Raw genomic sequence first — 25398 nt, forward strand, 5'->3', positions numbered from 1 at the left:
ATCACCTGATCAGAAAGACTTTCATTTACATCCACGTCTCTTTTACCTGGTTGAAAAAAAAATCTATGGAAATGTCAGTATTGCTCATTTCAAAAGTTTGACTCCTGGACACAGGGTACCTTGATAATTAGTCCAGTGTTTGTTGCAACAGGCTTTAATTTAAAAGTTGTGTTGAGGCGAATCCTGATAAACTTTTAAAACGAGCGGAGACAAACTTTCCATCACATGAGCTGCACATGAAAACAGTCAAGAAGTCCGAAGGTCAAACATCCACACGTCGAACCGAACTTTAAAAAGTCACTTTGCATTTTCCTTGAGGTGCATTTATTTCAGTAGCATCTCCATGCAGGCTCATGGCAGATTATTACAGTGTGACTGAACATCTACATGCAGGAGTAGCTCCCTCTGCAGGTATGAAGCGGTGCCATTTTTTTTTTTAATTTTATTTTTTTATATCGAGCCACATATGCCTCCAGCCCCTCTTTTCACCCTGCCAACCAGTGTAACCTGCCATGGTATACTTATCCAGACACACACACACATTCACGGTCACAGATATAAGGCCCCCCAGACCTCCCGGGTGATCCGCAGTGGAGCGTGTAGCCACCTGTCAATCACCAGATCCCCGGCTGCCTTAAGAGAGACATTTCGCCTGGGACAACGGCAGCCCGTCCCTCCCCATACATTCTGCCTCCCCTAGCAACCATCGCCGGATGACTGAGAGGCTTTGTCCCCTCACAACGGGAGTCCACCATTGAACCCAGAAGCCCGTAGCAACCAGAATTAGAGGGTGCCAGAAAGGGGTCTTTTCTGTGAAACGGGGGTGAAAGCTCTGTTCTTGTCCCCACGTCTGGGATTCATATCATGGGCCTGAATGGCGTCCCCTCCTCCTTTTAAATGCTGGTGTAACGGAGCGTATGAAGGGGCTAGCGGTGAGCGGATAGGATCATGGTTAATCTGCTGTTCCTCTCCACTGTGGTCCGATAGGGACACTTAAGCAGCCTCTGTGGCGTGGGGAGGCCTGGAGATACCTGCAGCGAGCGGAGCTGGGAGGTTCCCCCAGCAGGTTGCAAACAGTGATGGGCAGCAGTGGAAGAAGAAGTAGTTCACAACAAGTTGATAACAATATAGAAATGCCCAATGTCAAGGTAAACTCCAGCATCCCTGCTTGAATAAAACAACACTACATCAAATAGTTTGAGAACTTTATGATGCATTAAGGTGTCAGCAGCAGTTTGCTTGTGCATTTAGAAAAGGTGAAGGTTTACTACTTTATAAAGCTCTGCAGTGAAGTATTTTAGTTAAGGAGTTTGCTCTACACAGAAGCCTTTTCAGCAAATTACACAAGGAGGTCACCTGTTCTTAATGGATATATACGTATATATAAACACTCACTTGCCAGTTCATTAGGAAGACTAATGAAAACGATTGCAGTTCAATATGACAGCAACTAAACTAAATGTAATCCTTTTATGAAGATTATAGTATTCAGTCTTGGTTTAAGGTAAATGAGAGAGCTGTGTACCGACACATGTTTCTATTATTTTGTCATCCGCATTTTAGTCAGTGGGCTAGGCTACATAACAGAAACGCTTTTGTGTTTTAATTCAGTGAAGTTTAACGACACCTCAAACTACAAAATGATCATAGAGTTAAATTACTACCTGTCTTATGCTGTTTCAATATAAACATAAGTCATGAAGGTGGATTTAGTTAGAATGCATATGTAATATAGTCTTAGTATCGTCACTGCAGTCACATGCATGCAGGATGTGTGCATACTCCGTACTGTATGTTAGGGGTGGTCAAACTCATTTTACTCAGGGGGCCGCATACAGCCCGATTTGATTTCAAGCGGGCCAGACCAGTAACATAACAGCATAATAACCTATTAGTAACGACAACTCCAGACTTTTTCCGTTTGTTTTAGTGCAAAGAAGAACGAGCAAATTAGAAGAATGCTTACATTTGATAAACTATCCTTTAAAAAAAATGTAATTTCTTAAGAAAATTAAGTGCAATTTGGGCACATTGCTGTCCGCTGTTAAGTCCTGGGTCTCAGTGTTGTGTCCTGTCCACTTCTTTTAAATAAACAGGCCCTATGTTTGACACCTGTGGTTGTTATATGTGGTATATGTGGTGTTTAATGTATTTCAGCTATAGCTCAAAATCCAAATCCAAATATGCGAGTAAATACCTCAAGTAGTTACTTCCCATCGAATGATTGATTGAGTCACAAAATCAGTCTGAGAGGTTCTTATATGCTGCTACACATATTGTTTTGGGCGTCTTCACAGCTATCATTGATTTATGCATAATCTCAGCTTTTTAGGGCTCAGAAATTTTTTATTTTTTAAAAAAAATTGTACAGTCTGAGCCAGGAAATCACTCCTATAGAACTGCTGATACTAAAAACACTGGAGCATCTCGACAGCCCTGAGAAGACAGAGAAGAAACTTTCATAGTTTATGGACAGTTTTATGGACTTGTGGCTTCTTTCGAAAAAGACTTTAACGGCTCTCTTTATAACGGGGCGAACACAGACGCCTGAATGCTCCTCTAACCACTGTGGATCCTCGTAACTGTAAAGCCAATTCACTGACGTTTTACTTACTGAGTGAACGACACATATCTGCAAAACCTGAATGCTCTGTTGTTTTCGTGGGACAATGGTCGACAAAAAAAAAAGCCAAATAGCCACATTCAGATGCTCCAACATGACCTCCCACGTTGTATTTTAGCTCTGCAGTGTACATTTTACCACGTATAGAAGATTACAAAACTAATCTCAACCTACAAACAACAATCGCTGGCATGTAGAGAAAACATGCTTTTCCTGGTATGTTCTTTATCATTAATGAGCGTCTCGGCGGCCCCCTGTATGGGAGTATGTTTTGTGCAGCTCCCATTCTCAACTGTGCTCGTTCCCACCCTCTCCCTCCCTCGAACCTGTCAATCAAGGATCATGATTGAGCCCGGATGGCAGGCAGTCAGTCACCAGCAAAGAGAGTGAGGCCTCGCTTTCTGCCTGTCCCTCCCCCTTTTTTATGCCCCCTTGCGTCCTCAAGTTTTTGCATCTTTGCCTTCACCTCTCCTCCTATGCCCTGTACGCTTATAGGAGTCACATCTGTGGCCAGCGTTGCTTTTTTTTCCCAGAGGCGACTGCATTTCCTTAGATACGGACACGTATCAACCTCACGACTGAAAGGTCTTGTGAAATAAGTCTGATTTAGTTTTAACAGAAACCCCGCATTTGCCCTTTAAGTGGCTGATGCATAAACATGAGAAGAGTTGGGGCGGGAATGGCATGGAAGTAGCATGAGAAGAGGCCCGGTTCGTGTGTGTCTGTGTGTATATGTATGCATGTGTACGTATTGTTAGAGGGGGTGTGGGGGAGGGTGCGGGGGGTATCGAGGGCAATAGGGGAGCCTTTCTTCCCAGCAGGGCTGCATCTCGTTTAATTGGAGCACTTGTGGCACCATTACCTCCTTTACTCAAACACGTTACTGATGACAAAAGAAAACAGCGCTAAGCCTGCCTTTGTTAGCAAGGAGCCTGGATGAGGGGATGGATTCCACGCTGCTACTCATGTGTGGGAATCATCCACACTCCCGCCATGAGCTGCTGCTGCTGCTGCTGCTGCTGCCATCGACCAATGAAATGCCACAGCTGGATGGACAGGAGACAGAGCGCATGGAAATTCAAGCCATCATCAGAAAATGACTGAAAAAAGGAGCTGCTCCTTCGCAGGCGATAATAAACTGTGTGGTGAAATTATCTGCAGACGGACTCAACATGCATCTACCGAAAGAGTTCAGCCTCTCGGATCAGTCTGTTCCTCCAGTGTTCAGCGGAGGACTTCACAGGAATTCTCCTGATCAGTTTAAATGATTGACTCCACCCGTGACATTGATCTTTGGCCACGCTTTGACACGAGGTCACGATAATAAGGCCGGTCGCTGGCTTATTTTTGGCCACCACATTGTCTCCGGAGAGCAATAAGGGTTTGACCTTTAACCTCAGGCTGACCCCGCTCACGAGGCGACGCTAAAGGCCTCTCAAATGAAGGAAATAGGCTGGTTCTCTTGTGTTTTTAGTCAATTATTCTGTACAAAATGTTAATTTTGAACCTTTAATATTTAAATGTATTAAATATCTAAAAAAAAAATCTATACTTTAGATACCGTAATTACAACAGTTTATTAATAATTCTTATTTTTTTTTTCGAATTATCATCAAACTTTTCAAAACAGTATAACAAATATTCTACTGCATCTAAATGTACAAATACCAGCACTTTGACAAAATCATTCAGTTTCAGAATCAATAATGTGGAAAAAAAGAAGAAAACACATCCCATAACACTTTACTTTGACACCCATTTAGAGTTTATGATGATTTAATAAATGGTCTATGACACATTATATGCAGTGTCAGCAATTATATCTCTGGTATGCATCCATTAGCGGAGGCTGGTGCATAAATGCACATTGAGTTTCAGTGTATAAGCACATAAAAATGTCCTTAAGTGTGCTATACTAGCATTATATGCTTCTTATCAATTAAAATAAGGGGGGGGGGGGGGGGTTTAGATAAAGCGTTACCAGATATGCTTTATGTCAAAACATAACTTAGCTCAAAAACAAACATGACAGCTCTTATTGTTTAAAATCAATAATCAGTAACATGAGAAATAACTGTCATCGTAAAAATACTCATACATGAAGACACAGAAAAAAAATATATATATTTATGCTTTAATGCAGCAGAGGAAACAAATGTAGAACAAGGGAAGAACAAATTCACCTAAAAGTCTGCGTACGCGCTTCAGATTTTACCTGCAGGAAGATCTAAAACGTGAAATACATAATACAAAACACGGATTTAAATATTGCTCTGAAGAGACCAAGGTTATGTTTAGTCCATTAAGTGAAAAAAAGGCTCAGTTTCTCAATTTAATTCACCTGTCTGTTAAATTTGAGGCGACTCACTCCACTTATTTCAAGAGAGTTAAAATATTAGCGACAGCGGCGTGACCCCCTCAGTGAATATTAACTGATTTAAAACAGAAAATAAATAGAATTCGACACAGAAAATATCTCATTTGATTCATTTTCATTTTTTTTTATGAAACAAGCAAACCATCCCAGATTTAAAGTACGCAAGGAAGGCTGAACGGCCTCCTGACAGACATGTCACTGTGTGAAAATGCAGAAATTGTGTCAAATAACTTGTTGTTTCTGACCAGCGGGAAAATGAATGAAACAAATGGGTTGTGGGGCGTGAAGGTCCGTCAGCGTCGAGGCCTAGCGTCAGTTCTGTTCCATGGTGAAATTTGACTCGGCCCTAGAGGAAAGAAACACAATGTCAATGACAATTCACAGTATATATATATATATATATATATATATATATATTCATATTATAAAAAGTGATATTTTTTTAAGAGAGCATTTAAAAACACTGCTTTTTATTCACTTAGATTTGGACTGTAGATGAGCCTGTGCTCCATTTTTCTGTGTGAAATGAATCATCATATATAATCTGACTGCTAATTATTATTTTTTTGTTTCTAATAGTATCATTTTTATTTCCACCATAAACACGACTTCTGTTGCACAACCCGAAGGAAGGTCACTTTGAGGAGGCCAACGTGTGGAGGTGTGCTGGGAAGAAAAACCCCCATCAACAAAACAAAGCACAGTACCGGCGTCAGCGTTTCATAACACTGAGCGGTCAGAGGCAGCCTCCGTGTCAGTGCCACGCTGTCCACGACCACATCTTCTTCACCTTGTGCACGTGAAAAGATCCCCCCAACAAAGGGCAGGAATCACCACGTGTGCCACATGTCTTCTCCACAAAATTGAGTCCTGCTGCCACCAAGAGGACGCTGAACGCAACACCTCAACAGCAGCAAAGACCCTGACTGGATTGTTTGTGTGGTGTGAGAGTGGCACATGTCCACAGCCAGAGCGATGTTCACGGATAAGCACTCACACGTCTTTGTTCCGCATGTGGTTGTTGTACTGCAGGATCGGCGGGATGCTCTCCTCGTCCTCCGGCAGCTGTAGACAGTCAGAGTTTGAAAATGAACAGCTACACAAATGTGGGATTTTGTGTTCACACGTTCATTGTGAGATATTGGAATTGTGCTTTCGTTTTTGTAAATAGAGGCGCCAGAATGACTTTAGAGCATTCAGCAATGTAAATAATGGATTGGAACATAAATGCCTGCGGGTGAGAAACACGACACTGCGAAATGTTTCCGAACACAAATAGTGAGAAACCGAAACCAGTAAATCAAAATCTGCCTTGGAAACTGCCACCATTTAAACAACTAAAACCTATTTAGATTGGTCAACCAAATTTAAAGTGTGCCTTTTCTCAGTTTTTTCCAGTGTTATCCTGAGATGCATCACGAAACATCACAGTTTCAAACTTCAGAAACCTCAGTACGGATCTGTTTCTCACCTCCCAGTAGGGCTCGTCGTCGAAGCAGTTGTCATCCGCAGCATCTCCCCAGATAGGTAATCTTAGGATAAACCCTGAAGAATGCAAAGTCATAATGACAACACTTACTGTCTGTCATGCACCGTGTAAAAACTCAATAATATCACAGTTATTGTGGGGTTTTTCCTTACCGACAAGGATGCCTCCGCCTATCCCGAAGCAGATAGCCACGCAGAGGCCCGCTGCCTGGTGGCCACCCTGCCTGGTGGGTACCATGTTTGCAAAGGCACCCTTAAAGTCAAAGGTGTTAATTAACCTTTAAAAAACAAAAGGGCACTCTTAGTGAAAATACACAAGATAACATATCACAAATGTCTTCTTCTGTAAATTCAAATGTTGGTAATCTTTAAATCCATTCAGTGAAAAAAAGTCAAATCAGCTCTAACCTCTGGGATGACAGGAAGAAAAAAAACAACCCACCCTTCTCTGCCATAAACAGACTCGCTTGCAGCTGCGGCGGTAATGGCCCCCACAATACCACCTATGACCCCTGGCATGGCGTGGAGGTTGTGGATTCCACACGTGTCCTGGATCTTCAGGTGCTTCTCCATGAAAGGCTGAAAGCGACATGTGAGAAGTTTGATTTAAGATTTTCTGTACAACGATTATGACTTTAGAGCAGTGACAACAGTAGAAGCAACTTGTAAAGACGACTAAACTGCAGCTTAACTCATAGAAGAACCCGAGGGAACAAGAGACGTTTCATACCGTGAGGTAGATATATCCAAGTGTGGAGATGATACCGCAGCAGAACCCTACGATCAGAGACCCATAAGGCATCAGCATGAACTCGGCTGCCGTTCCCACGGCGACGCCTCCGGCAAGTGTGGAGTTCTGGATGTGAACCTGAGAAGCCGAACGATGGTTTGTGGTTCATGGGTTTGCAGGATTTTCTGTTTCTGGCTGAACAGCTACACAAATATAAACATGTCCAACACACATAACGCTTCATCATCAGAGCGACTGCTGCTTGTTACCATGTCTAGCTTTCCGTGCTTCTGGAAGAGGCTCGAGATGGCCACAGTGGTGAGCACAGTCGAGGCCAGAGCCAGGTAGGTGTTGATGGCTGCCCTGTGCTGCCCGTCGCCGTGGTCCGTGATGGCGGAGTTGAAGCTGGGCCAGAACATCCAGAGGAAGAGGGTGCCTGGGGAGAAAGCAGGGCAGAGTTATTGTTTAAGCAAACAAAAAACAATAACTATATGCAGTTGTGTACCAAAACCAGACTGACCTATCATAGCAAAGACATCTGAGTGGTAGACCGAGCCCTGCAGACGACTGCTCTGGTCCAGGTTTGGCCGATACAGCATCCACGATATGGAAAGACCATAATAACCCCCGAATGTGTGGATCACCATGGAGCCTCCAGCATCTCTGGCCTTCAATATAATCAGAAGATAGTTTGTGTTTCTCCACATTTTCTTTCACCTTCCATGATAAGAAGCAGATTTATAGTATCTATCTGTCATTCATATATGCTATCAGCAAAGCCGTGTGAGCTTCACTTCTGTTTTAATGATGCAATTGATCATGAATGATTTAAAAAAAAAAAAAAAAAAACTTACATGTATGAGATTCAGGATAATATATTCCTCCACAGCGAACAACGTGACCCCAAATAAAGTCATAACCAACAGTTGGACCGGACTGACTTTACCCAGCACCGCCCCGTAGGCTATCAAGCAGCCGGCCACGCAGAAATCAGCATTGATCAGGCTGAAGGGACGAAACAATAGAGGACAAACAAGGTGATATGAGATCAGCAGATTTACTTAGAGAGTGTTCAACTATTCTGTAACTGTCTCTCTACCCCTCTCTCTTAGGTACACATTGAAAAAAAAAACCACCTGTCATATCCTTTGACGCACCGTGACTTGGCAGTATCATCACTTCTCATTTACCTCTGAGTTTCAGTTTACCCGCCAACCACAAACATAAAATCATACATGCCAGGAAATATCTTTGTGGGATCATGTCAGTCAAACTGGTTTCTCCACCCCAGTTCCATCATCTGAAAGCCATGCAGGTGGAAACATATTCCCATACAGCACATTTCACAGAAATAAAACCAAGGACTGAATGGCGCCACCTGCTACGGGCTTTTTATAGCTCCAGCCTTTTGTGCAATTTATGTAACCACAAGTTTATCTTGTTTGAGAGAGAACAACGAGAAGGGATCCGCTGGAAGCACTGAGCGTAAAAGTGAACAATTACTTTTCAACTCCGATTTTGATCTTGCCGTCAGTGTAGTCCAAAGAGTGGAACCAGCCCTGCATCAGCAGCGCCCACTGGATGCCGAAGGCGGCGATGAGGAAGTTGAAGCCCACCGCGCCGAAGCTGTAGCGTTTAAGAAACGTCATCAGGAAGCCGAATCCAACGAAGATCATCACGTGGACATCTTGGAAACCTGGGGGGAAAAAAATGGGAGGGAAGGGCAGTAGGGTCAGGATGACGGCCCGAGAAAAGGTCTTCTGAGTAGATGTACCGCCTGTTGTTTGTTGATGAAGCCAATAGTTCAAGTTCATGAGCAAACTGACAGTGAAGGTGAGAAGAAACAGGAGCAGCATACAAATTAAAGACTATAAATAAATCTTTTTAAACTTGGGAATGATTCGTGAAACATGGGAAAGTCTCAACACTTCCTTCTTCATTTATGTCAGCATACCTCCTCTCTTTTCAAAATTAAACACTTAGCTTCTGTGTTTATTATAACACTGTGATTTAATGTATGAAAGCAGATACTAGAGCTCAAATCACAGTATATTTAGTTTGAGCTAAAACTGCGTCATTACAAATATTAACATTGCTGCTAATTTCAAATATACTGTGTCTTTTGGATACTGTTTGACTACCCATCAGACAAAACGCGGGATATAAACCGATCAGGCTTAACATTATGACCACCTTCCTAATATTGTGTAGGTCTCCCTTGTGCCTCCAAAACAGTTGGGACTCATCAGAGAATGGACATGAGTCTTCTGAGGGTGTCCTGTGGTGTCTGGCAACAGGATGTTGTTAGTGGGGGGGCTTTGGGTCCTATGGGTTGAGGGGAGGGGCCTCTGTGGATCATCCCACAGATACTTGATCAGTTTGGGATCTAGTGAATTTGGAGGCCAGGTCAACACCATGTGCTGTTTGTCTTTCTTTCTTTCTTTCTTTTTTTAAGTTGTTCCTAAACTTTTTGTGTTTATGTGTCAGGCTGCATCCTGCTGGGGATGGCTGCTGCCATCAAGGAGTGTCATTGCTATGGGGTGGGGGTGCCTGGTCTGGTCTAAGTGGGTGCTACATGTCTAAGTAACATCCACATGAATGCCAGGTCCAAAAGTGTCTCAGCAGAACATTGTATTGTCTCAAGATGGTCAATGTTTACTTCTCCTGTCAGTGGTTTTAATGTTGTGGCAGATGTGTGTAAATAATCTAAAGAACTTCTAAATAACAATGAGGAAACTCATGAATGAACAAGAACATGCCAGAGGACAAACTGTATGCGTGAAGTGTGCTTAACACGTCACCGCAGAGCAAGGAGACATGAGGCCGTATTAGATAATAGGTGGAAAACATATAGGGGTGACTCAAGGACGTTACAGTACGTATATACTGTTACTCCCTAACAGGATACTGATATGTCGGGAGCTATATCAAGGTACATACAGTAGTCGGGTACCAACAACTGAGGCTAACAGGACAAAAGAAAGAATCTGTGAAACAGACATAGCGGTGAGAAAGGTGAAGAAGTCATGTTTTGTGTAACTGATGCTTCTATAGTGCAAGAATGAATAATATCTGTCCCAAATCAGCAACGACAAATGACATATTATATGCCTATATCAAAACGAAGCAACTCAATCTGCCAAAAAAGGCCCTTTGATGTGTTTGAATACTTACAGAAACTGATAAAAAAAAAATTCAAATATATTAATATTTAATAAACCTATAATCATATGAGTATCAATATCAAACACACATTCATTCTAGTGACAAAGAGCTTAGTCTGTAGTTTAAATTTACATCATCCGAAACAGTTAATATTTGTATAAACAGGAATCAACATGATGTGAACGCCAGCATTAACCAGCCTGTATTATTTACAACATAACACCGCACCTCCCAGATGCATCTGAGGGCACAATAGGCCCCCACTTCACTGTGAAACACTAGAGTTTTTTTTCTCAGCAACATTTGCAACTAACCACCTACTGGGAAAAGCTACACCATATCAGAGTGAATGTATTTTTACAGTCTGTCATCTACATGACGCCGGACGTCACGTCGGGGGAAAACTTTGAGGTGATGTCTTAATGGGCGCCGAACTGTGTCAGGATGCACATTTATCATCTGACATCCAACACCACGTCTGAGATGGTTTTGTGATAGCCTGATACTGACACCGTAGGTTGTTGGGACAGTATACAGTACAACCACACCCAGAAAATACACTCTCACACACATATACACACGCACATGCATCTTAGCTGTAAACAATTTGATCTAAACAAACCGTATGACAGAAGTTAGACCATATTTTTGCCCGGGCAAAGAAGTAGTTAAATTGGAAAAGGCCTCATGGGGAGACAAGGCACAGGGGAAATAAGCACCTGCCGATGTCAGATCCTTGTCAGCAATGTAGGAATAATCTGAGAGGTCAAAACAATCTGAGGACTATCATCAGTTAAGAAGAAACTTAATTAAAATATTGCAAAATATTCCTATAATATTGGATGAATAAGAATATAATACAATTTAGTTTGTAGTATAAAGACAGAAGAAAAGATTTAAGGGCTACTAGGTTGTAAACATCAAATAATAAAAGTGATGGTTCATAAATTAAACAAGGGAGAAGAAAAAGAAGAAGACAAGTAGGGAAGTAAATTAAATCACTTACTTGGATATCTGAAGTAGAAGTCATTCTCAATGTCACTTGTTATATTATGCTCTCTCTTGAACTCTATCCAGCGTGTACTTGATTCCTCGTTGTACCGAATAAAAACCCCAAACAAGATGATCATGGCTATTTGCCACACGAAGCAAACAGCTGGAAGGCTGATACGGACATTTGTGTTTTTTGGTCGGTCGCACAGCTCCCTGAAGCTTTGGACGGCGCCCATTGTTTTCTGGTCACTTCAAAGAGTCCCTAAACAGTTTGAATTATTCACCTGAGCTACCCTCGGCGAAAGTGACAAAGCTTTAGAGGCCTGAGCATCTCAAGCTCAAAGATAATGGTCTACGCTGAGGACACTCCCACGGCCACTCCCTTTACATTGCACATGGAAAGCACCACACACTGTTGAGCTGAGGACATGTGTTTCATCGATAGTTACATCTTTTAATTCTATTATCATCATTTAATTCTTTTATTTTAACACCTTTAATATAACACAATACATCCACTTTTATTGCTACAGAGGAGTTGTGATCTGAGGAACCGCGCTGCATATCCAGATCAAACTGCAAAGACATGACATTCAGGAGGACAGCCTGTAAACAGATTGCCTCAGTCGTCCTGTGTGCTTAAGTTACACACCACAACCACCGGGTGCAGAGAGACTGCTCCCTTTGAAATGTTCATGAAACCTCCTCCTCCCTGAGTACAAACACTCTTCGCATGTAATTTCTGTGAAACACGTGTGGCTTGTCTCATGAGTTGGGGAGGGGAGTGTGGGACGGTCCCATCTCCTGTGAAGCATTAACTGTAAATAATGTGTATCCATGCTGGGCCCCATTAGAAAGATGCATGACAGGTTTGACTCAGTCAGCCAACACAGGTTCAAGGTTAAGGCCAATGTCCAGTTTAAATAACAGAAAGAAAAAAGGCTATTTCTTATGCACTTCTGGACAGGAAAATAGTAATATATATATATATATATATATATAGTAATATGTTTTTAATTTTCATGAATGGAAACTGTGTACAACAGTATATAAATAATAAAATGCACAATTAATATTTGTTAAGGGATGTTAAGACTGAAACTAAACACCGCGATTCAGCAGATTAAGAGATTAAGATCGTGCAGACCAGTATGTTTCATCCACAGAGAGCTGTTTTGTTTATTATGTGCATATTATTGTTATTTTCTTTTTGCATGGGAAAGAGCGGATCTTTAAAGGACTAGTTCACTTCATGAAAACACACACACGCTTTGAGAGTCTGTACACCGTTAATGCTCGTGTCTGTACAGTAAACCCGCCGCAGGGAAAGTCAGTTAGCTCAGTTTGGCCTAAAGATTGGAACAGACCCTGTCCAAACAGCAAAAACCACCTCACAGTGCACTCATGTGTTTATTGAGAACAAAATTAAAAGTGTAAACTTATATATTATGCCATTGGGTAATGTCTAAATAAGTGTATCTCCCAAAACTGTGAAACTATAAATTTAATATGAAAATGATTTGGACAAAAGTGCTTCAGTGTTAAAGTCTTTCTTTATATTTGCATACACTCTCTGCTATATGTATTCCCAGCAGTTAACTCCAGTGGGACAAAAACTGTCCATAACTCCTTGTGTAAACTTTAGTCTTTGAGTTTGCGTTACATAACGTCCACAGTGGAAAAAAAAAAAAAAAAAAAAAGGGTGAACGTACACACGCATATGATGATCCAGACTTACCTGTCCTGTACTTGAATGTCCTACCACGGAAGGCAAACACGCAGGTCCTGAGAAAACACAGGTGCTCGTAAATCGTGTCATGTGCTTGTGACTTCCTGACGTACCTGGGATGATTAATTGAAAGACAAATTGAAGACAATGTTAAAGACAAAACATTGAATGATGAAAGTGCTAAATACCAATACTAAAGATAATGTGTTTAAAATAACTGAGAGCCGCTGATTCAACTACTGATTTCATTATGGAGGCTGTGGTTTGTAGTACTATTGACACGTTTCTATTATTTTGCAAGCCCCTTTTAGTCAGTGGGCTAGGATAAATAACAGAAACACTTTTGTATTTTATTCACAACAGTTTAACACATCCTACACAATGATCATACAGTTGAATCACCACCTTTCTGACACTGTTTCAACATAAACTGAACATTATAACAGACCTGAAGCTAAGATTTTGTGCAGGCCTGTTATTTGAGAATACATTCATTTTCACTAGTGTACCTCATGAACTGGCAAGCAGATATATGTAGGTGCATCCCTTGGAGCTACTCATCTCAATCTTATCTGTGCAAAAGAGGGGATAGAAACCGACTCCCTGTAAGGTATAATCTTTAATCCATTATTCATACATTAGGATAAAATGTAGTGAGGCATAAATGAAAGATCATATTTCCATTTTTTTTTTAAATTCAGTATGATGTATTTTACCTGCTTTTTTAACTTTACTTTACATTATAAATTGTCAAGCATGTATACTGACACCCTTACACAGTATATAGTATGTGAGTATGAGGCATCTATAAAGGTGAGAATCACCTCCAAGTAATCATGGTGGAGGTCACACAACTGACGCTGCATGAATCATGTTTGTAGACACAAAGCAATCCAAGCAGTCTGGTCAGCAAGTCCTTGATCCTGCAGGGGATGGCTGCTGCCATCAAGTAGTGTCATCGCTGTGTGGTTGAGGTGCCTGGTCTGGTCTAGATGGGTGGTACATGTCTAAGTAACATCAACATGAATGAATGCCAGGTCCAAAAGTGTCTCAGCAGAACATTGCAGTCACAAGATGGTCAATGTTATTTACTTCTCCTGTAGGAGGTTTTAATGTTGTGGCTGATCTGTGTAGATCAATGCACTGTTGCGTGCTCACCAGTGAAGAACCTCATTAAAATGACTGAGCAGGTATGTACGCTCACTGATCTTCCTGCTCCGCTTGGCACTGCTGCCTTGGTGATGTCATTCTGGCAGATGATCTGTTCCTCAGAGAGGAATGATGTGTAGCGTAGATTCCTCTTGATCATAGCACCACCACCGCCTGGCTCGCCAAAATCAGTCTCTCATCTTCAATAACTGAATTATCTTTATTAGGTTTTATCATTCATTCATTTTCTGTAACTGCTTGTCCTCTGGTGGTTTGCGAGGGACTGGGGCCTATCCCAGCTGTCATTGAACGATCTGTCTCTCTCTCTCTCTCTCTCTCTCTCTCATATTAGTAAAAACCTGCATAGAAGCCGTTGACTTACAGCTTTAACCGCAAAATGAAAGCAGAGAGATTAAATAAGGTTTCATAATACACACCCGGACAAAAACCTTGCATTGTTTTTTGTTTTTTTTGTTCTTCACCTTGAAGTCTTTCTCAACCTCACACTGTCGCCAGCATCATCAGTGATTTTCAGTTTACACAACTCTCCACTAGTGCAACTGTTTCCCTTTGCTACAAGGCCTCAAACCAACATCTATTGTTTTCCACAGATTTAAATTCTTTGTAATCTGCTTCATTAACAAGTCAAGCCATTTTTTTTCTTTCCCCTTATCCTATCTTACTAATGTAAACACAAATATCCTTCGACGTAACAAGTAACACGAATGAAGGCTTAATTCATTTGATCAGGTGAAACGTGTGTTGCGTAAAAGCAACTGAGAAATGAAACTTAGGACAAAAAAATGTTTGGCATTTTATTTGATACTAGTTTTGCTACAACACATTCGTTAATCAATCAAACATTTATGAATTGTGGTAAAGCCAAATATTTGTAATGCACTTATTGATTGTATAGTGGAGACTATAAAACAGGGGTGGCCACACTTTTTTTGGGCACGGCTGTGGATGTGTGCCGCTGAACTGTCCAGCAAATGTTGCAATAAAAAGTTAAAAAACAAGACGATGAACGTTTGTCTTGCCGTTTGTTTTGGAGGTGCAACAGATAAATGATAGACTAACGCCTAAAACTATTTTCCAGTGTTTAATCCACGCTACCATCGTGATCTACCGGTTGATTGCGATCGATGTACTGGGCACCCCTGCTTTTAAACATATTCAGTAGTTGTGTGGAAATTCAGTAGCAGGATGGGACGAGCACAATACACTGTGATGATAAACCCTCTGCGTAAAAATTTATGTCACCAAAAACCTTCAACACTGACAACTGTGAACTATACGGTTTAACTTGTAACTGGAGGACAAGTTTCAACATGGCTCTGATGACTATACCCTTGTGTTATAAACTCATCAAATGATCCGTGAGCTGCTGTTCCAACCTCTGAAACTCATCCTCAGGCAGAAGATATTTCTGTATTACATCGATGACATCTTTCTCAGTAGCAAGCTCAAAGTCCTTCTCGTTCTTAAAAGGTAAATGTCCAGCCAGTTCACAAAGAGCAACGCTGAAGGCAGATTCCTCTTTGGCACCGAAGCAGGATATTCTTGGCCATATAGCAATACGTACACCTTTTCTTGAGCAGCGATCACTTTCGCTCAGTATGCGACCACAGGGTGGACATCCTCTAGTCAAGAACAGGTTGTGAGCAATGTTACTGTCCACAAAAAAGTCTGTGACTTGGCATACGGCTCTTGACACTTTCTCCACGTCCTCTGATTCTGTGTAGAACAAAAAACCTGCGGGAAAGTCCAGCATGCGATGAAATCCCTTTTCAGGAACCAAAGGCTTGACTGGGGCAGATTCTATCTTGAGGTCACGGTTTAGATAATATCCATGAAGATGTAAATGATTGACTGATGCAAATGCTCCAAGACTGTTGAACCCCACACGAAAACCAGGGTCGGAGCTCAGGAGCACAGATTCAATGCCGACCTGGATGGCGAACCTGGTCAGGATCTGTGGGAAGCAGTGTGAAGGATCGGGAACAAAGAGACAATGTCCAAACTCTAAAGGGCTTACATTGACCAGTATGACCATCCTGCAAGGCTCAGGCACCTCTCCACTGTTGGACAAAGTTCTGTCTCCCTCCGAGTCCTTTATCATCTCACATATAACCTCATCTGGATTGATTTTGTTAAAATTAAACTGCTTGGCGTTGAACTGCTGCCGAATGCTCAGTATCTCCTGAGGCTTTCTTCTCTCGATTCCTCTTTGAACATTCAGCTGAGCCACATAACCGCGAAGGCCGGGCAGGACACGTGTCCGTAAATCACCCAGATGGTAGCGGAAGAGTCCCCTGTCCATCCTGTCTGTCCAGCCGGCTTGGATGGTTGTGTCAAACTTTGCTGGGGCCGATGCCATCTCGGTGCAGTCTCCACCACGCCGACGGAGATCTGTGACAAAGTCCCGGTGGCTATACACAAACTGGAGCGGCATGGTTGGATCAGTTTCTTACCAGTGTGACAAGTCAGTAAGGCGTCGTCCTGTTGAAGCATCGGACACAGAACCTGTGAACAGATTAATTTATTATCAGAAACTAATTAGACTAGTTCAGAATTATTTACAAACCCAATAATAGTAAACTCAACTATGATATAAGTCAAGAAAAGGAGAAAACATTCACATTTGGAAACCAGAAAAGGTGTATTTTTCATATTTAATAAATTAAATTATTGATTAAATGGCAGTAAGTTAATATTTGAAAATGTATAGGTGGGTAGAAGCACATATTAGCTTAAAACAACAACTCACCTCACTAAGCAAACACCAATGCCACTGACGCTAATGCCAGTTTCATTGAATGGTTGTTCATGGCTCATTTAAAATTAGTCGTAACCTCACCTTTTCATTTTGACACCAGGACAAACTCAGCGTCTTGGCACAAAGTGATTAAACGCCTTTATAAAACAATGCACATTAGCTAAAACCGTGCATATAGATATTATCCATAATGGTTCATAACTATCCTACAACCGGTATGAGCTTGGCTGGCCACTGGCCAGCTTCCTTGTTCCTCGTGCGTGTTCTTCTTCGTTGGTGTTTCCGGTTACGTTTTTCAGAATAAAAGTTTCTGGGAATTGATTTAATTGCTACGTTTCATTTATTAACATTATTATGATTGTTTTTTTAAATATTTTTATACGCGCATTTCTCTCTTTTTTTTTTTAAGTACTGCCTTTTTTTGCTCCAATGATGATCCTCAAACATACACCCCCAAAATGTATTTAGAGAATATCTAAATTGTAAAGTCACATGTTTAAACAACTTTTTAACAGGAGTAGAAGGTGCACAATATTTAACTGTTGAGCAATTTTCCATTTTTTTCCCAGATGATCCATCTAAGCTAACTTTGAAAGAATGAGCAGCTGGCCAATCCTGCACCATGCTTATTTTAGCCACTGCATGCCTTTGGAGATAAAGCAGGCAGTGACTGGCAGAGTTTAGAGACGACCATAGCTTTAACTTACGGAGCAAGCTGAGTTTTGAGCTCACGTTCATTTCAAATATATAATTTCAAGTAAGGGACAGGATGGACGATGGCAATAATGAAGTAAGTGTTTGAAGTGTTTGATGATTTACTATCAAAGGTTATCAAAGTAATTTTAATATAGAACTGAGAGAGTTTAGGGAGCCAAATAAGTGCCTTCAGTAACTCTTAGTTTAGTGCTTTTTTTGTGTCTTACTGAAGTGAAATATTTAATGAGAGCGTTAAGCGTTATATAGTCTATAATAATAGACTTTCTTCTGTTTGGCAGAGCAGATGGCTGTCTGGTCCACCCTGCCTCTAGTTACAAATGTATTTTTAACACCATCAAGAGTTTATATTACTAACACATAACACTCACTTAGACAGCCTACAAACTTGTTTAAACGTTTGTCAAAGTTCTGGTAAAATTTAAGAACAACAAATTTTAATGTGAAGATAAAACTATTGTGTACTTCTCAGTGACCAAACAAGATTACAGTCTAAGGATAAAAAATGTTTCCCTGTTTAAGTGTTTGCTCATCTTTAATCTTCTTCTTTTATACCATTTGTCCTCGTAGATGGGAATGAAAACCGGGGATAATGCTCACACTCTAAATATAAATGTGACACGGGATACTGATGCAGGGCTCAGAGCTGAGATTCCCCAGTCATCCCACTCACTCATTGTCCAAGGTAGGCTTGCCATCATTCTGAAACAGCGTTGCCTTAATACTCTATAATCATACTTATAATTACATGTATTTAAAGTGCTTAGTCTAGAAACAGATTTCATGCTCAGATAGGTTTGTATTTGAAATCTCAGTTTCATTCTCTATGTTGCCACCTATGGTAATAAGGGCTCAATGCAGGTGTGCTTTTGAGTTCCAAGCAACGTTGCCTATGTGCTGTTATTTGTGAGAAGAACCTTGGCTTCGCCTACTGTCTCTGGCAGAAAGATATCTGCTGGGCTTCACCAACTGGGGGTGATTTTTACATGAGAATGTCCTCAAAGACACTCAGGTCATAATAATGTAAACATAATTATTTAATCAGTGGGCTCAGTCACAGTTTTGTTGTCTCATTTGCAAACCTTTTTTAAAAGAATATCTTCAGGACTCTCTCTTTAATAGAGTCAAAATACTGAAAAAAAAAGAAACTTAGCAGATATATTGTTGTGATCTACTTATTATACAGAATGATAGAAGAAATATGGCAGACATAATTATTGTCACTGTAATGCATATTATATGAGTCACAACTGTGATCCAGTGAAATGATTCACTTGTTTAACTGTCTTACCTCATTCTAGGAGAACCTGCTGCTACTGCAGAAAATGTCGAAAACAACCCTCAGACCCAACCTGCACCCGCGGACGATGAAAATGCTATAAAGCCAAATCTCCAGATAACTTTTAGCACATTCACTGTCAAAAATGGCGAAGAACTGAAAGTAGAGATCCCAGTGGCTGGGCACCCAGCCCCAAAGATTGAGTGGAAAAAAGATGGTCAGGCAGTTAAAGAGACATCAAGGCTAATGATTTTAACCACAGCCTCATTAACAGTCCTTCATATCAGACACGCTGCCAGGGAGCACTCTGGTCAATACTCAATCATAGCTAGCAACAGTGCTGGAAAATATACAGGGGAAATCACTGTGGTTGTTCTTGAAAAGCCAGACCCGCCCACAGGGCCCATGAGGATTGATGAGGTCAGTTCTGACTACGTGATCATCTCCTGGGATCCACCTGAATACACAGGAGGCTGTCAGCTAGACAATTATGTGGTGGAGAAACGGGAAACTACGAACACAGAATGGCAAACCGTGTCGGCAACAACGGTAAGAACAACAATCAAAGCTACCAAGCTGAAGACAGGAAGTGAATACCAATTCAGAGTGTTTGCAGAAAATAGGTATGGAAAAAGTACAGCAATCACCTCTCCTATCGTAATGGCACAGTTTCCATTTACTGTGCCGGCAGCTCCTGGTACCCCGGTTGTGTCCACTGTGACAAAGTACAGCATGGTGGTTGAGTGGGAGCCTCCAGTCAGAGATGGAGGGAGCCCTGTCATCGGCTATCATCTTGAACGTAAAGAGAAGAACAGCATTTTATGGACCAAGCTAAACAAGTTTGTTATATCAGACGCTCGCTTCAAAACAAGTGGGCTAGAGGAAGGCATTGAGTATGAATTCAGAGCTTTTGCTGAAAATATAGCTGGACTTAGCCCACCTAGCAAGGTATCTGAATGCTATGTAGCAAGAGACCCCTGTGATCCACCTGGTAAACCTGAGGCTGTTGTCATTACTAGAGAAAACATCACACTTCAGTGGGAAAAACCCAAGTATGATGGTGGAAGCACTATAACTGGGTATATTGTTGAAAAGAAGGAGCTCCCAGATGGCAGATGGATGAAGGCAAACTTTACAAATATTATAGAGAATGTTTTCACGGTCACAGGTCTGACTGGAGGACAAAGTTATGAATTTCGAGTAACTGCTAAGAATGGTGCTGGTGTTTGGAGCACACCTTCAGAAAGTTTAACCATCATCGCTCAGGATGTTATTGAGGGGCCCACCGCATTCATTGATCCAAAGTTCAAGAGTACTATTGTTGTTCAGGCTGGAGAGACATTTGTTATTGATGCCGACTACTTTGGGAAGCCTCTGCCTGAGGTAACGTGGCTAAAAGATGGAAGGGAAATTGACAAAGTTACCCCGAGGACTGAGCTCAAAAATACCCTCACTCATACAACTCTAACTGTCAGAGACTGTACACGAGTGGACGGGGGACGCTTTGTTCTAACCCTCAGTAACATTGGTGGAACAACAATGGTTCCAGTTAACGTGAAGGTCCTGGATAGGCCCGGTCCTCCTGATGGAGAACTAAAAGTGAAAGTTGTCAGCGCAGAGAAGTGCAATCTTCACTGGAACCCCCCTGTAAATGATGGAGGCGCTAGCGTTACCCACTTCATCATTGAAAAAAGGGAGACCAGCCGAGTAACATGGACAGGTGTAGACCCTCACGTTGAAGCCGTCAGTTACAAAGTGACAAAAATGGTTCCTGGCAAAGAATATATATTCAGGGTTGCTGCCGTGAATAAATTTGGTGTTGGTGAATTTGTGGAATGCGAGCCCTTTGTTGCACAAAATCCTTTCACAACACCTAGTGCACCTTCTACCCCTGTAGCCAGCGCTGTGACTGGTGACTCTGTAGTGCTAACATGGGAAAGGCCTGAGACAGATGGAGGCTCAGAGATTGATGGCTTCATCGTGGAGAAACGTGACAAAGATGGTGTCAGGTGGACTAAGTGCAACAAGAGAAGACTAAACGACTTACGTTTCAGATGCACGGGGCTTGCAGAAGGACATTGCTATCAGTTTAGAGTACTTGCAGAAAATGCTGCAGGTGTGGGTGCACCCAGTGAGCCAAGTGAGTATATCAAAGCATGTGAAGCTACTTACCCACCTGGTCCACCTACAAACCCCAAAGTGACAGACTATTCCAGCAACACTGTGTCTCTGACCTGGTCAAAGCCTATCTATGATGGTGGAGCAGCCATCAGTGGATTTGTAGTTGAGATGAAAGAAGAAACAGAAGATGAATGGATCACATGCACACCAAGCACAGGTGTAGAGGACACAAACTATACTGCAACGGGACTCAAAACAAATGCACTGTACAGTTTTCGCATACGTGCAATGAATGCTGCTGGAGTTGGAGAGCATGTGGACCTGCCTGGGTGTGTGGTGGCGGCTGAAAAATTAGAGGCACCAGAGATTGAACTGGACAGTTCCTTGAGGAAGATGGTCAGTGTTCGAGTCTGTTCAACTTTACGTCTCTTTGTTACCATCAGGGGGAGGCCAGATCCTGAGGTTAAATGGTCGAAGGAAGGTGGCACTCTCAGTGAACGCGCTCAAATTGAGGTAACAAGCTCCTACACTGTGTTACTGATTGAGAACGTCAATAGAAATGACACCGGAAAGTACGTGTTGACGGCTGAGAACTGCTGCGGCACCAAATCAGCATTCATCAACGTCAGAATAATGGACTCTCCCAGTGCACCTACAAACCTACTGGTAAAGGATGTAAAGAGAGACTCTGTGTCCATCTCCTGGGAGGCACCCTGCATTGACGGAGGAGCAAAGATTTCACACTACATCGTAGAAAAGCGAGAGGAGGCCAGGAAGGCATTCACAAGTGTCTGTAGCAACTGTGTGAGGAATTCATACAAAATTGACAATCTACAGGAAGGATGTTTCTATTATTTCCGCGTTCTAGCTGTGAACGAGTTTGGCACTGGACTGCCAGCAGAGACCACTGAGCCTGTTAAAGTGTCTGAGGCGCCTCTGCCACCTGGCAAAATCACACTCACTGATGTCACTTGCAATAGCGCAAGAATCTCTTGGGAGAAGCCTGATCATGATGGAGGGAGCAAAATCACATGTTACATTGTAGAAATGCAGGTACAAGGAGATGACTCATGGACAGCATGTTCAGAGAGTAAAGCACTAGAAGTGACTATTAACAGGCTGACAAAAGGAAAAGAGTATTTCTTTAGAGTGAGTGCTGTGAATGAAAAGGGAAAGAGTGAACCAAAGGCCCTGTTGACACCTGTTATAGTGAAGGACACAAGTACAGAGCCCGTTATTAATCTGCTGTCCAACACATTCAGTGTGAAGGCAGGAAATGATTTGAAGATTGATGTTCCATTCACAGGTGTGCCATCTCCAACAGTAGCCTGGAAAAAAGATGGAAACATGCTGAAGGAAACAAGCAGAGTGAATGTGCAGACATCTGACACATCGTCTCAGATCATTATCAAAGACGCAACCAAGATAGATGTTGGAGTGTATGAGGTGACCCTGACCAACGCTGTTGGAACAGCATCTGCTGAAATCTTTGTTAATGTTTTTGAAAGACCTGGACCACCGAGTGATCTCAGTGTGGATGATGTGAGTGCCGACTTTGTGTCTTTGTCATGGCAGCCCCCACATTACACTGGCGGATGTCAAATCACTAATTATGTAGTTGAGAAAAGAGACACAGGCAGCACAATATGGCAAACTGTGTCAGCTACAGTTGCAAGGACATCAATCAAGATTTCTCGTCTGACACAGGGCACTGAGTATCAGTTTCGTGTTGCTGCAGAGAATCGCTACGGAAAGAGCCACTTTGTTGAGACGGCGCCTGTTGTTGCACAGTATCCCTTCAAGCCACCTGGTCCACCAAACAACCTCCATGTTGTGCAGGCCTCAAAGTCTCTAATGGTCATTGCTTGGAGCAAATCAGACAGTGATGGTGGCAGTCCTGTTGTTGGTTATAATATTGAATGCAAAGATCAAAGTAGTATTCTGTGGACAAAGTTAAACAGAAGCCCAGTGACTGAGAACCAGTACAAGGTAACGAGTGTTGAAGAGGGTCTGATATATGAGTTCCGGGTCTGTGCGGAAAATATAGCAGGTGTTGGACCCTGCAGCAAGGCGTCTGAACCTGTGGCAGCGAGAGACCAGTGTGATCCCCCAAGCAACCTCACAGTCACCAATATAACCAACACTTCAGTTTCACTCTCATGGAACAAACCAGAATATGATGGTGGGGCTAAAATAACCGGATATATTGTTGAGCGCAAAGAGCTGCCAGATAATTTCTGGCTCAAGTGTAACTTTACAAATTTATTGGACACCTACTTGGAGGTGACTGGCCTCACAGAGGGCGAACAGTATGATTTTCGTGTTATTGCAAAGAATGCAGCTGAGCTCTTCAGTGCGCCCTCTGAAACCACCGGACCTGTTACAGTACAGCATGATGTGGAGCCACCCAAAATTACCATGGAGGACAAATTTAGACAGGTGGTGGTTGTCAAAGCAGGAGACCTCCTAAGAATAGACGCTGACATCTCTGGCCGTCCCAACCCAACAGTGTTTTGGTTAAAGAATGGCAGAAATATTGGCACCAAGGGAAGGGTTGAGATAACTGCAACAAAGACACATACCTCTCTACTCATCAGAGAAAGTGTTAGGAAAGACTCTGGACAGTATACTCTGACCTTGCAGAGTACAGGTGGAACCACATCTAAAGCTGTCAACTGTAAAGTGTTGGACAGGCCAGGTCCACCTGCTGGACCCCTGGAAGTGTCCGGACTGTCCGCAGAAAAATGCACCCTCTCATGGGGACCTCCTCATGAGACTGGTGGAGCTGAGATCATGTACTACATTGTTGAGAAGTGTGAAACCAGCCGCGTTGCCTGGACCCTTGTGTATGGTGACATGATGGCAACTACTTGCAAAATAACCAAGCTGCTCAAAGGAAATGAATACCTGTTTAGGGTGAGGGCAGTGAACAAATATGGGGAGGGTGAGACATTGGAAAGTGAGCCAGTCAGAGCAATGGATCCCTTTACGATACCATCTGCTCCAATGGATGTCGAAGTCACAAGTGCAACCACTGAAGCTATGACCATCTGCTGGAAGAGGCCCGCCTCTGATGGGGGTAGCCGCATCAGTGGTTACATTATAGAGAAAAGGGAAAAGCAGGGCGTCCGCTGGGTCAGGGTCAATAAGAAACCAGTTTATGACCTACGAGTCAAAGCCTCTGGCCTACACGAGGGATGTGAGTATGAATTCAGAGTCTTTGCGGAGAATGCTGCTGGACTAAGTGAGCCCAGTCTCCCATGTCCACTCACCCTAGCAGAGGATCCAAAGTTTCTTCCTTCTCCTCCAGCAAAGCCCACCGTAGTTGATTCATCCAAGTCCTCCATTACTCTGTCATGGAACAAGCCGCTGTTTGATGGTGGAGCAGCCATTACAGGATACAAAGTTCAATTCAGAAAATCATCTGATGAAGAATGGGCTGTTGGTGTTCATAACACAGATAAGACAGAGTTTACAGTAACTGGCCTCACAACGGGGACAGAGTATATTTTTATTGTCAGATCCATAAATAAGATAGGCATCAGTGAACCCAGTCCTGAAACAGATCCCGAAGTAGCCATGGAGAGAGAGGAGACGCCCAAGTTTGACATTAGCCCTGAGATGAGGAAGACCCTACTTGTTAAAGACGGCAGCTCTTTCACTTTGACAGTGCCTTTCACAGGTAAACCTGTTCCCAGTGTGTCATGGGACAAAGTAGATGTAGATCTGAGAGTCAGAGGACTGATCAACACCAGCAGCTCCGTCACCTCTATCACAGTGGAGCGGGCAACACGTGATGATTCCGGCAAATACACAGTCAAACTGCAAAATGTTGCCGGATCTGCCTCTTTGACCCTGAATGTGAGGGTTCTGGATTCACCTGGTCCGCCGACTCGCATAACTGTAAAAGATGTGACCAAGAGCTCTGCCACCGTGACCTGGGACATTCCTGAGAATGAGGGAGGGGCCCCTGTGAAGCACTACCTTGTAGACATCCGGGACATTAGCAGAAAGGGGTGGACAAGACTCACGGACAAATGCCGCCGACTGTCCTATAGGGTGTCTGACCTGGAGGAAGGAGGAATCTACTTCTTCAGAGTCACAGGCGAAAACGAATATGGCATTGGGGTTCCAGCTGAGACCAAGGAGGGAACAAAAATGATAGGTACAATCTCACAATAATAAAGAATCTTATTATTATGAGTTTAGTATTAAGAAATGAAAAGCTTACCTGCACGTCATTCTACATGC

At 42.5% G+C, this 25398-nt stretch overlaps 2 protein-coding genes across 3 annotated transcripts; both read right to left on the reverse strand.

Moving 5' to 3' along the window:
• Window positions 1-4612: 4612 nt before the first annotated feature.
• Window positions 4613-11701, reverse strand: rhcgb (Rh family, C glycoprotein b). Its single transcript, XM_084555062.1, has 11 exons — window positions 11390-11701; window positions 8722-8914; window positions 8073-8223; window positions 7739-7886; window positions 7488-7654; window positions 7219-7356; window positions 6931-7067; window positions 6642-6766; window positions 6472-6545; window positions 5998-6065; window positions 4613-5346 (listed from the first exon to the last, which is right to left on the reverse strand). The coding sequence occupies exons 1-11, from the start codon at window positions 11610-11612 to the stop codon at window positions 5313-5315; spliced, it is 1458 nt and encodes a 485-aa protein (XP_084411188.1). The 5' UTR covers window positions 11613-11701; the 3' UTR covers window positions 4613-5312.
• Window positions 11702-15082: 3381 nt separating this feature from the next.
• Window positions 15083-17238, reverse strand: gdpgp1 (GDP-D-glucose phosphorylase 1). Of its 2 annotated transcripts, none has more exons than XM_084555815.1 (2): window positions 17115-17238; window positions 15083-16780 (listed from the first exon to the last, which is right to left on the reverse strand). In XM_084555815.1, exon 2 carries the CDS (start codon window positions 16707-16709, stop codon window positions 15612-15614), a length of 1098 nt encoding a protein of 365 aa, XP_084411941.1. In that variant the 5' UTR covers window positions 16710-16780; window positions 17115-17238; the 3' UTR covers window positions 15083-15611. The 2 variants fall into 2 exon arrangements, with proteins under 2 accessions (XP_084411941.1, XP_084411942.1); XM_084555816.1 differs by lacking the exon at window positions 17115-17238 and adding an exon at window positions 17025-17107.
• Window positions 17239-25398: the final 8160 nt, after the last annotated feature.

This window comes from Chelon labrosus (assembly GCF_963514085.1).
Source record: "Chelon labrosus genome assembly, chromosome: 11".
Lineage (NCBI taxonomy): Eukaryota > Metazoa > Chordata > Actinopteri > Mugiliformes > Mugilidae > Chelon > Chelon labrosus.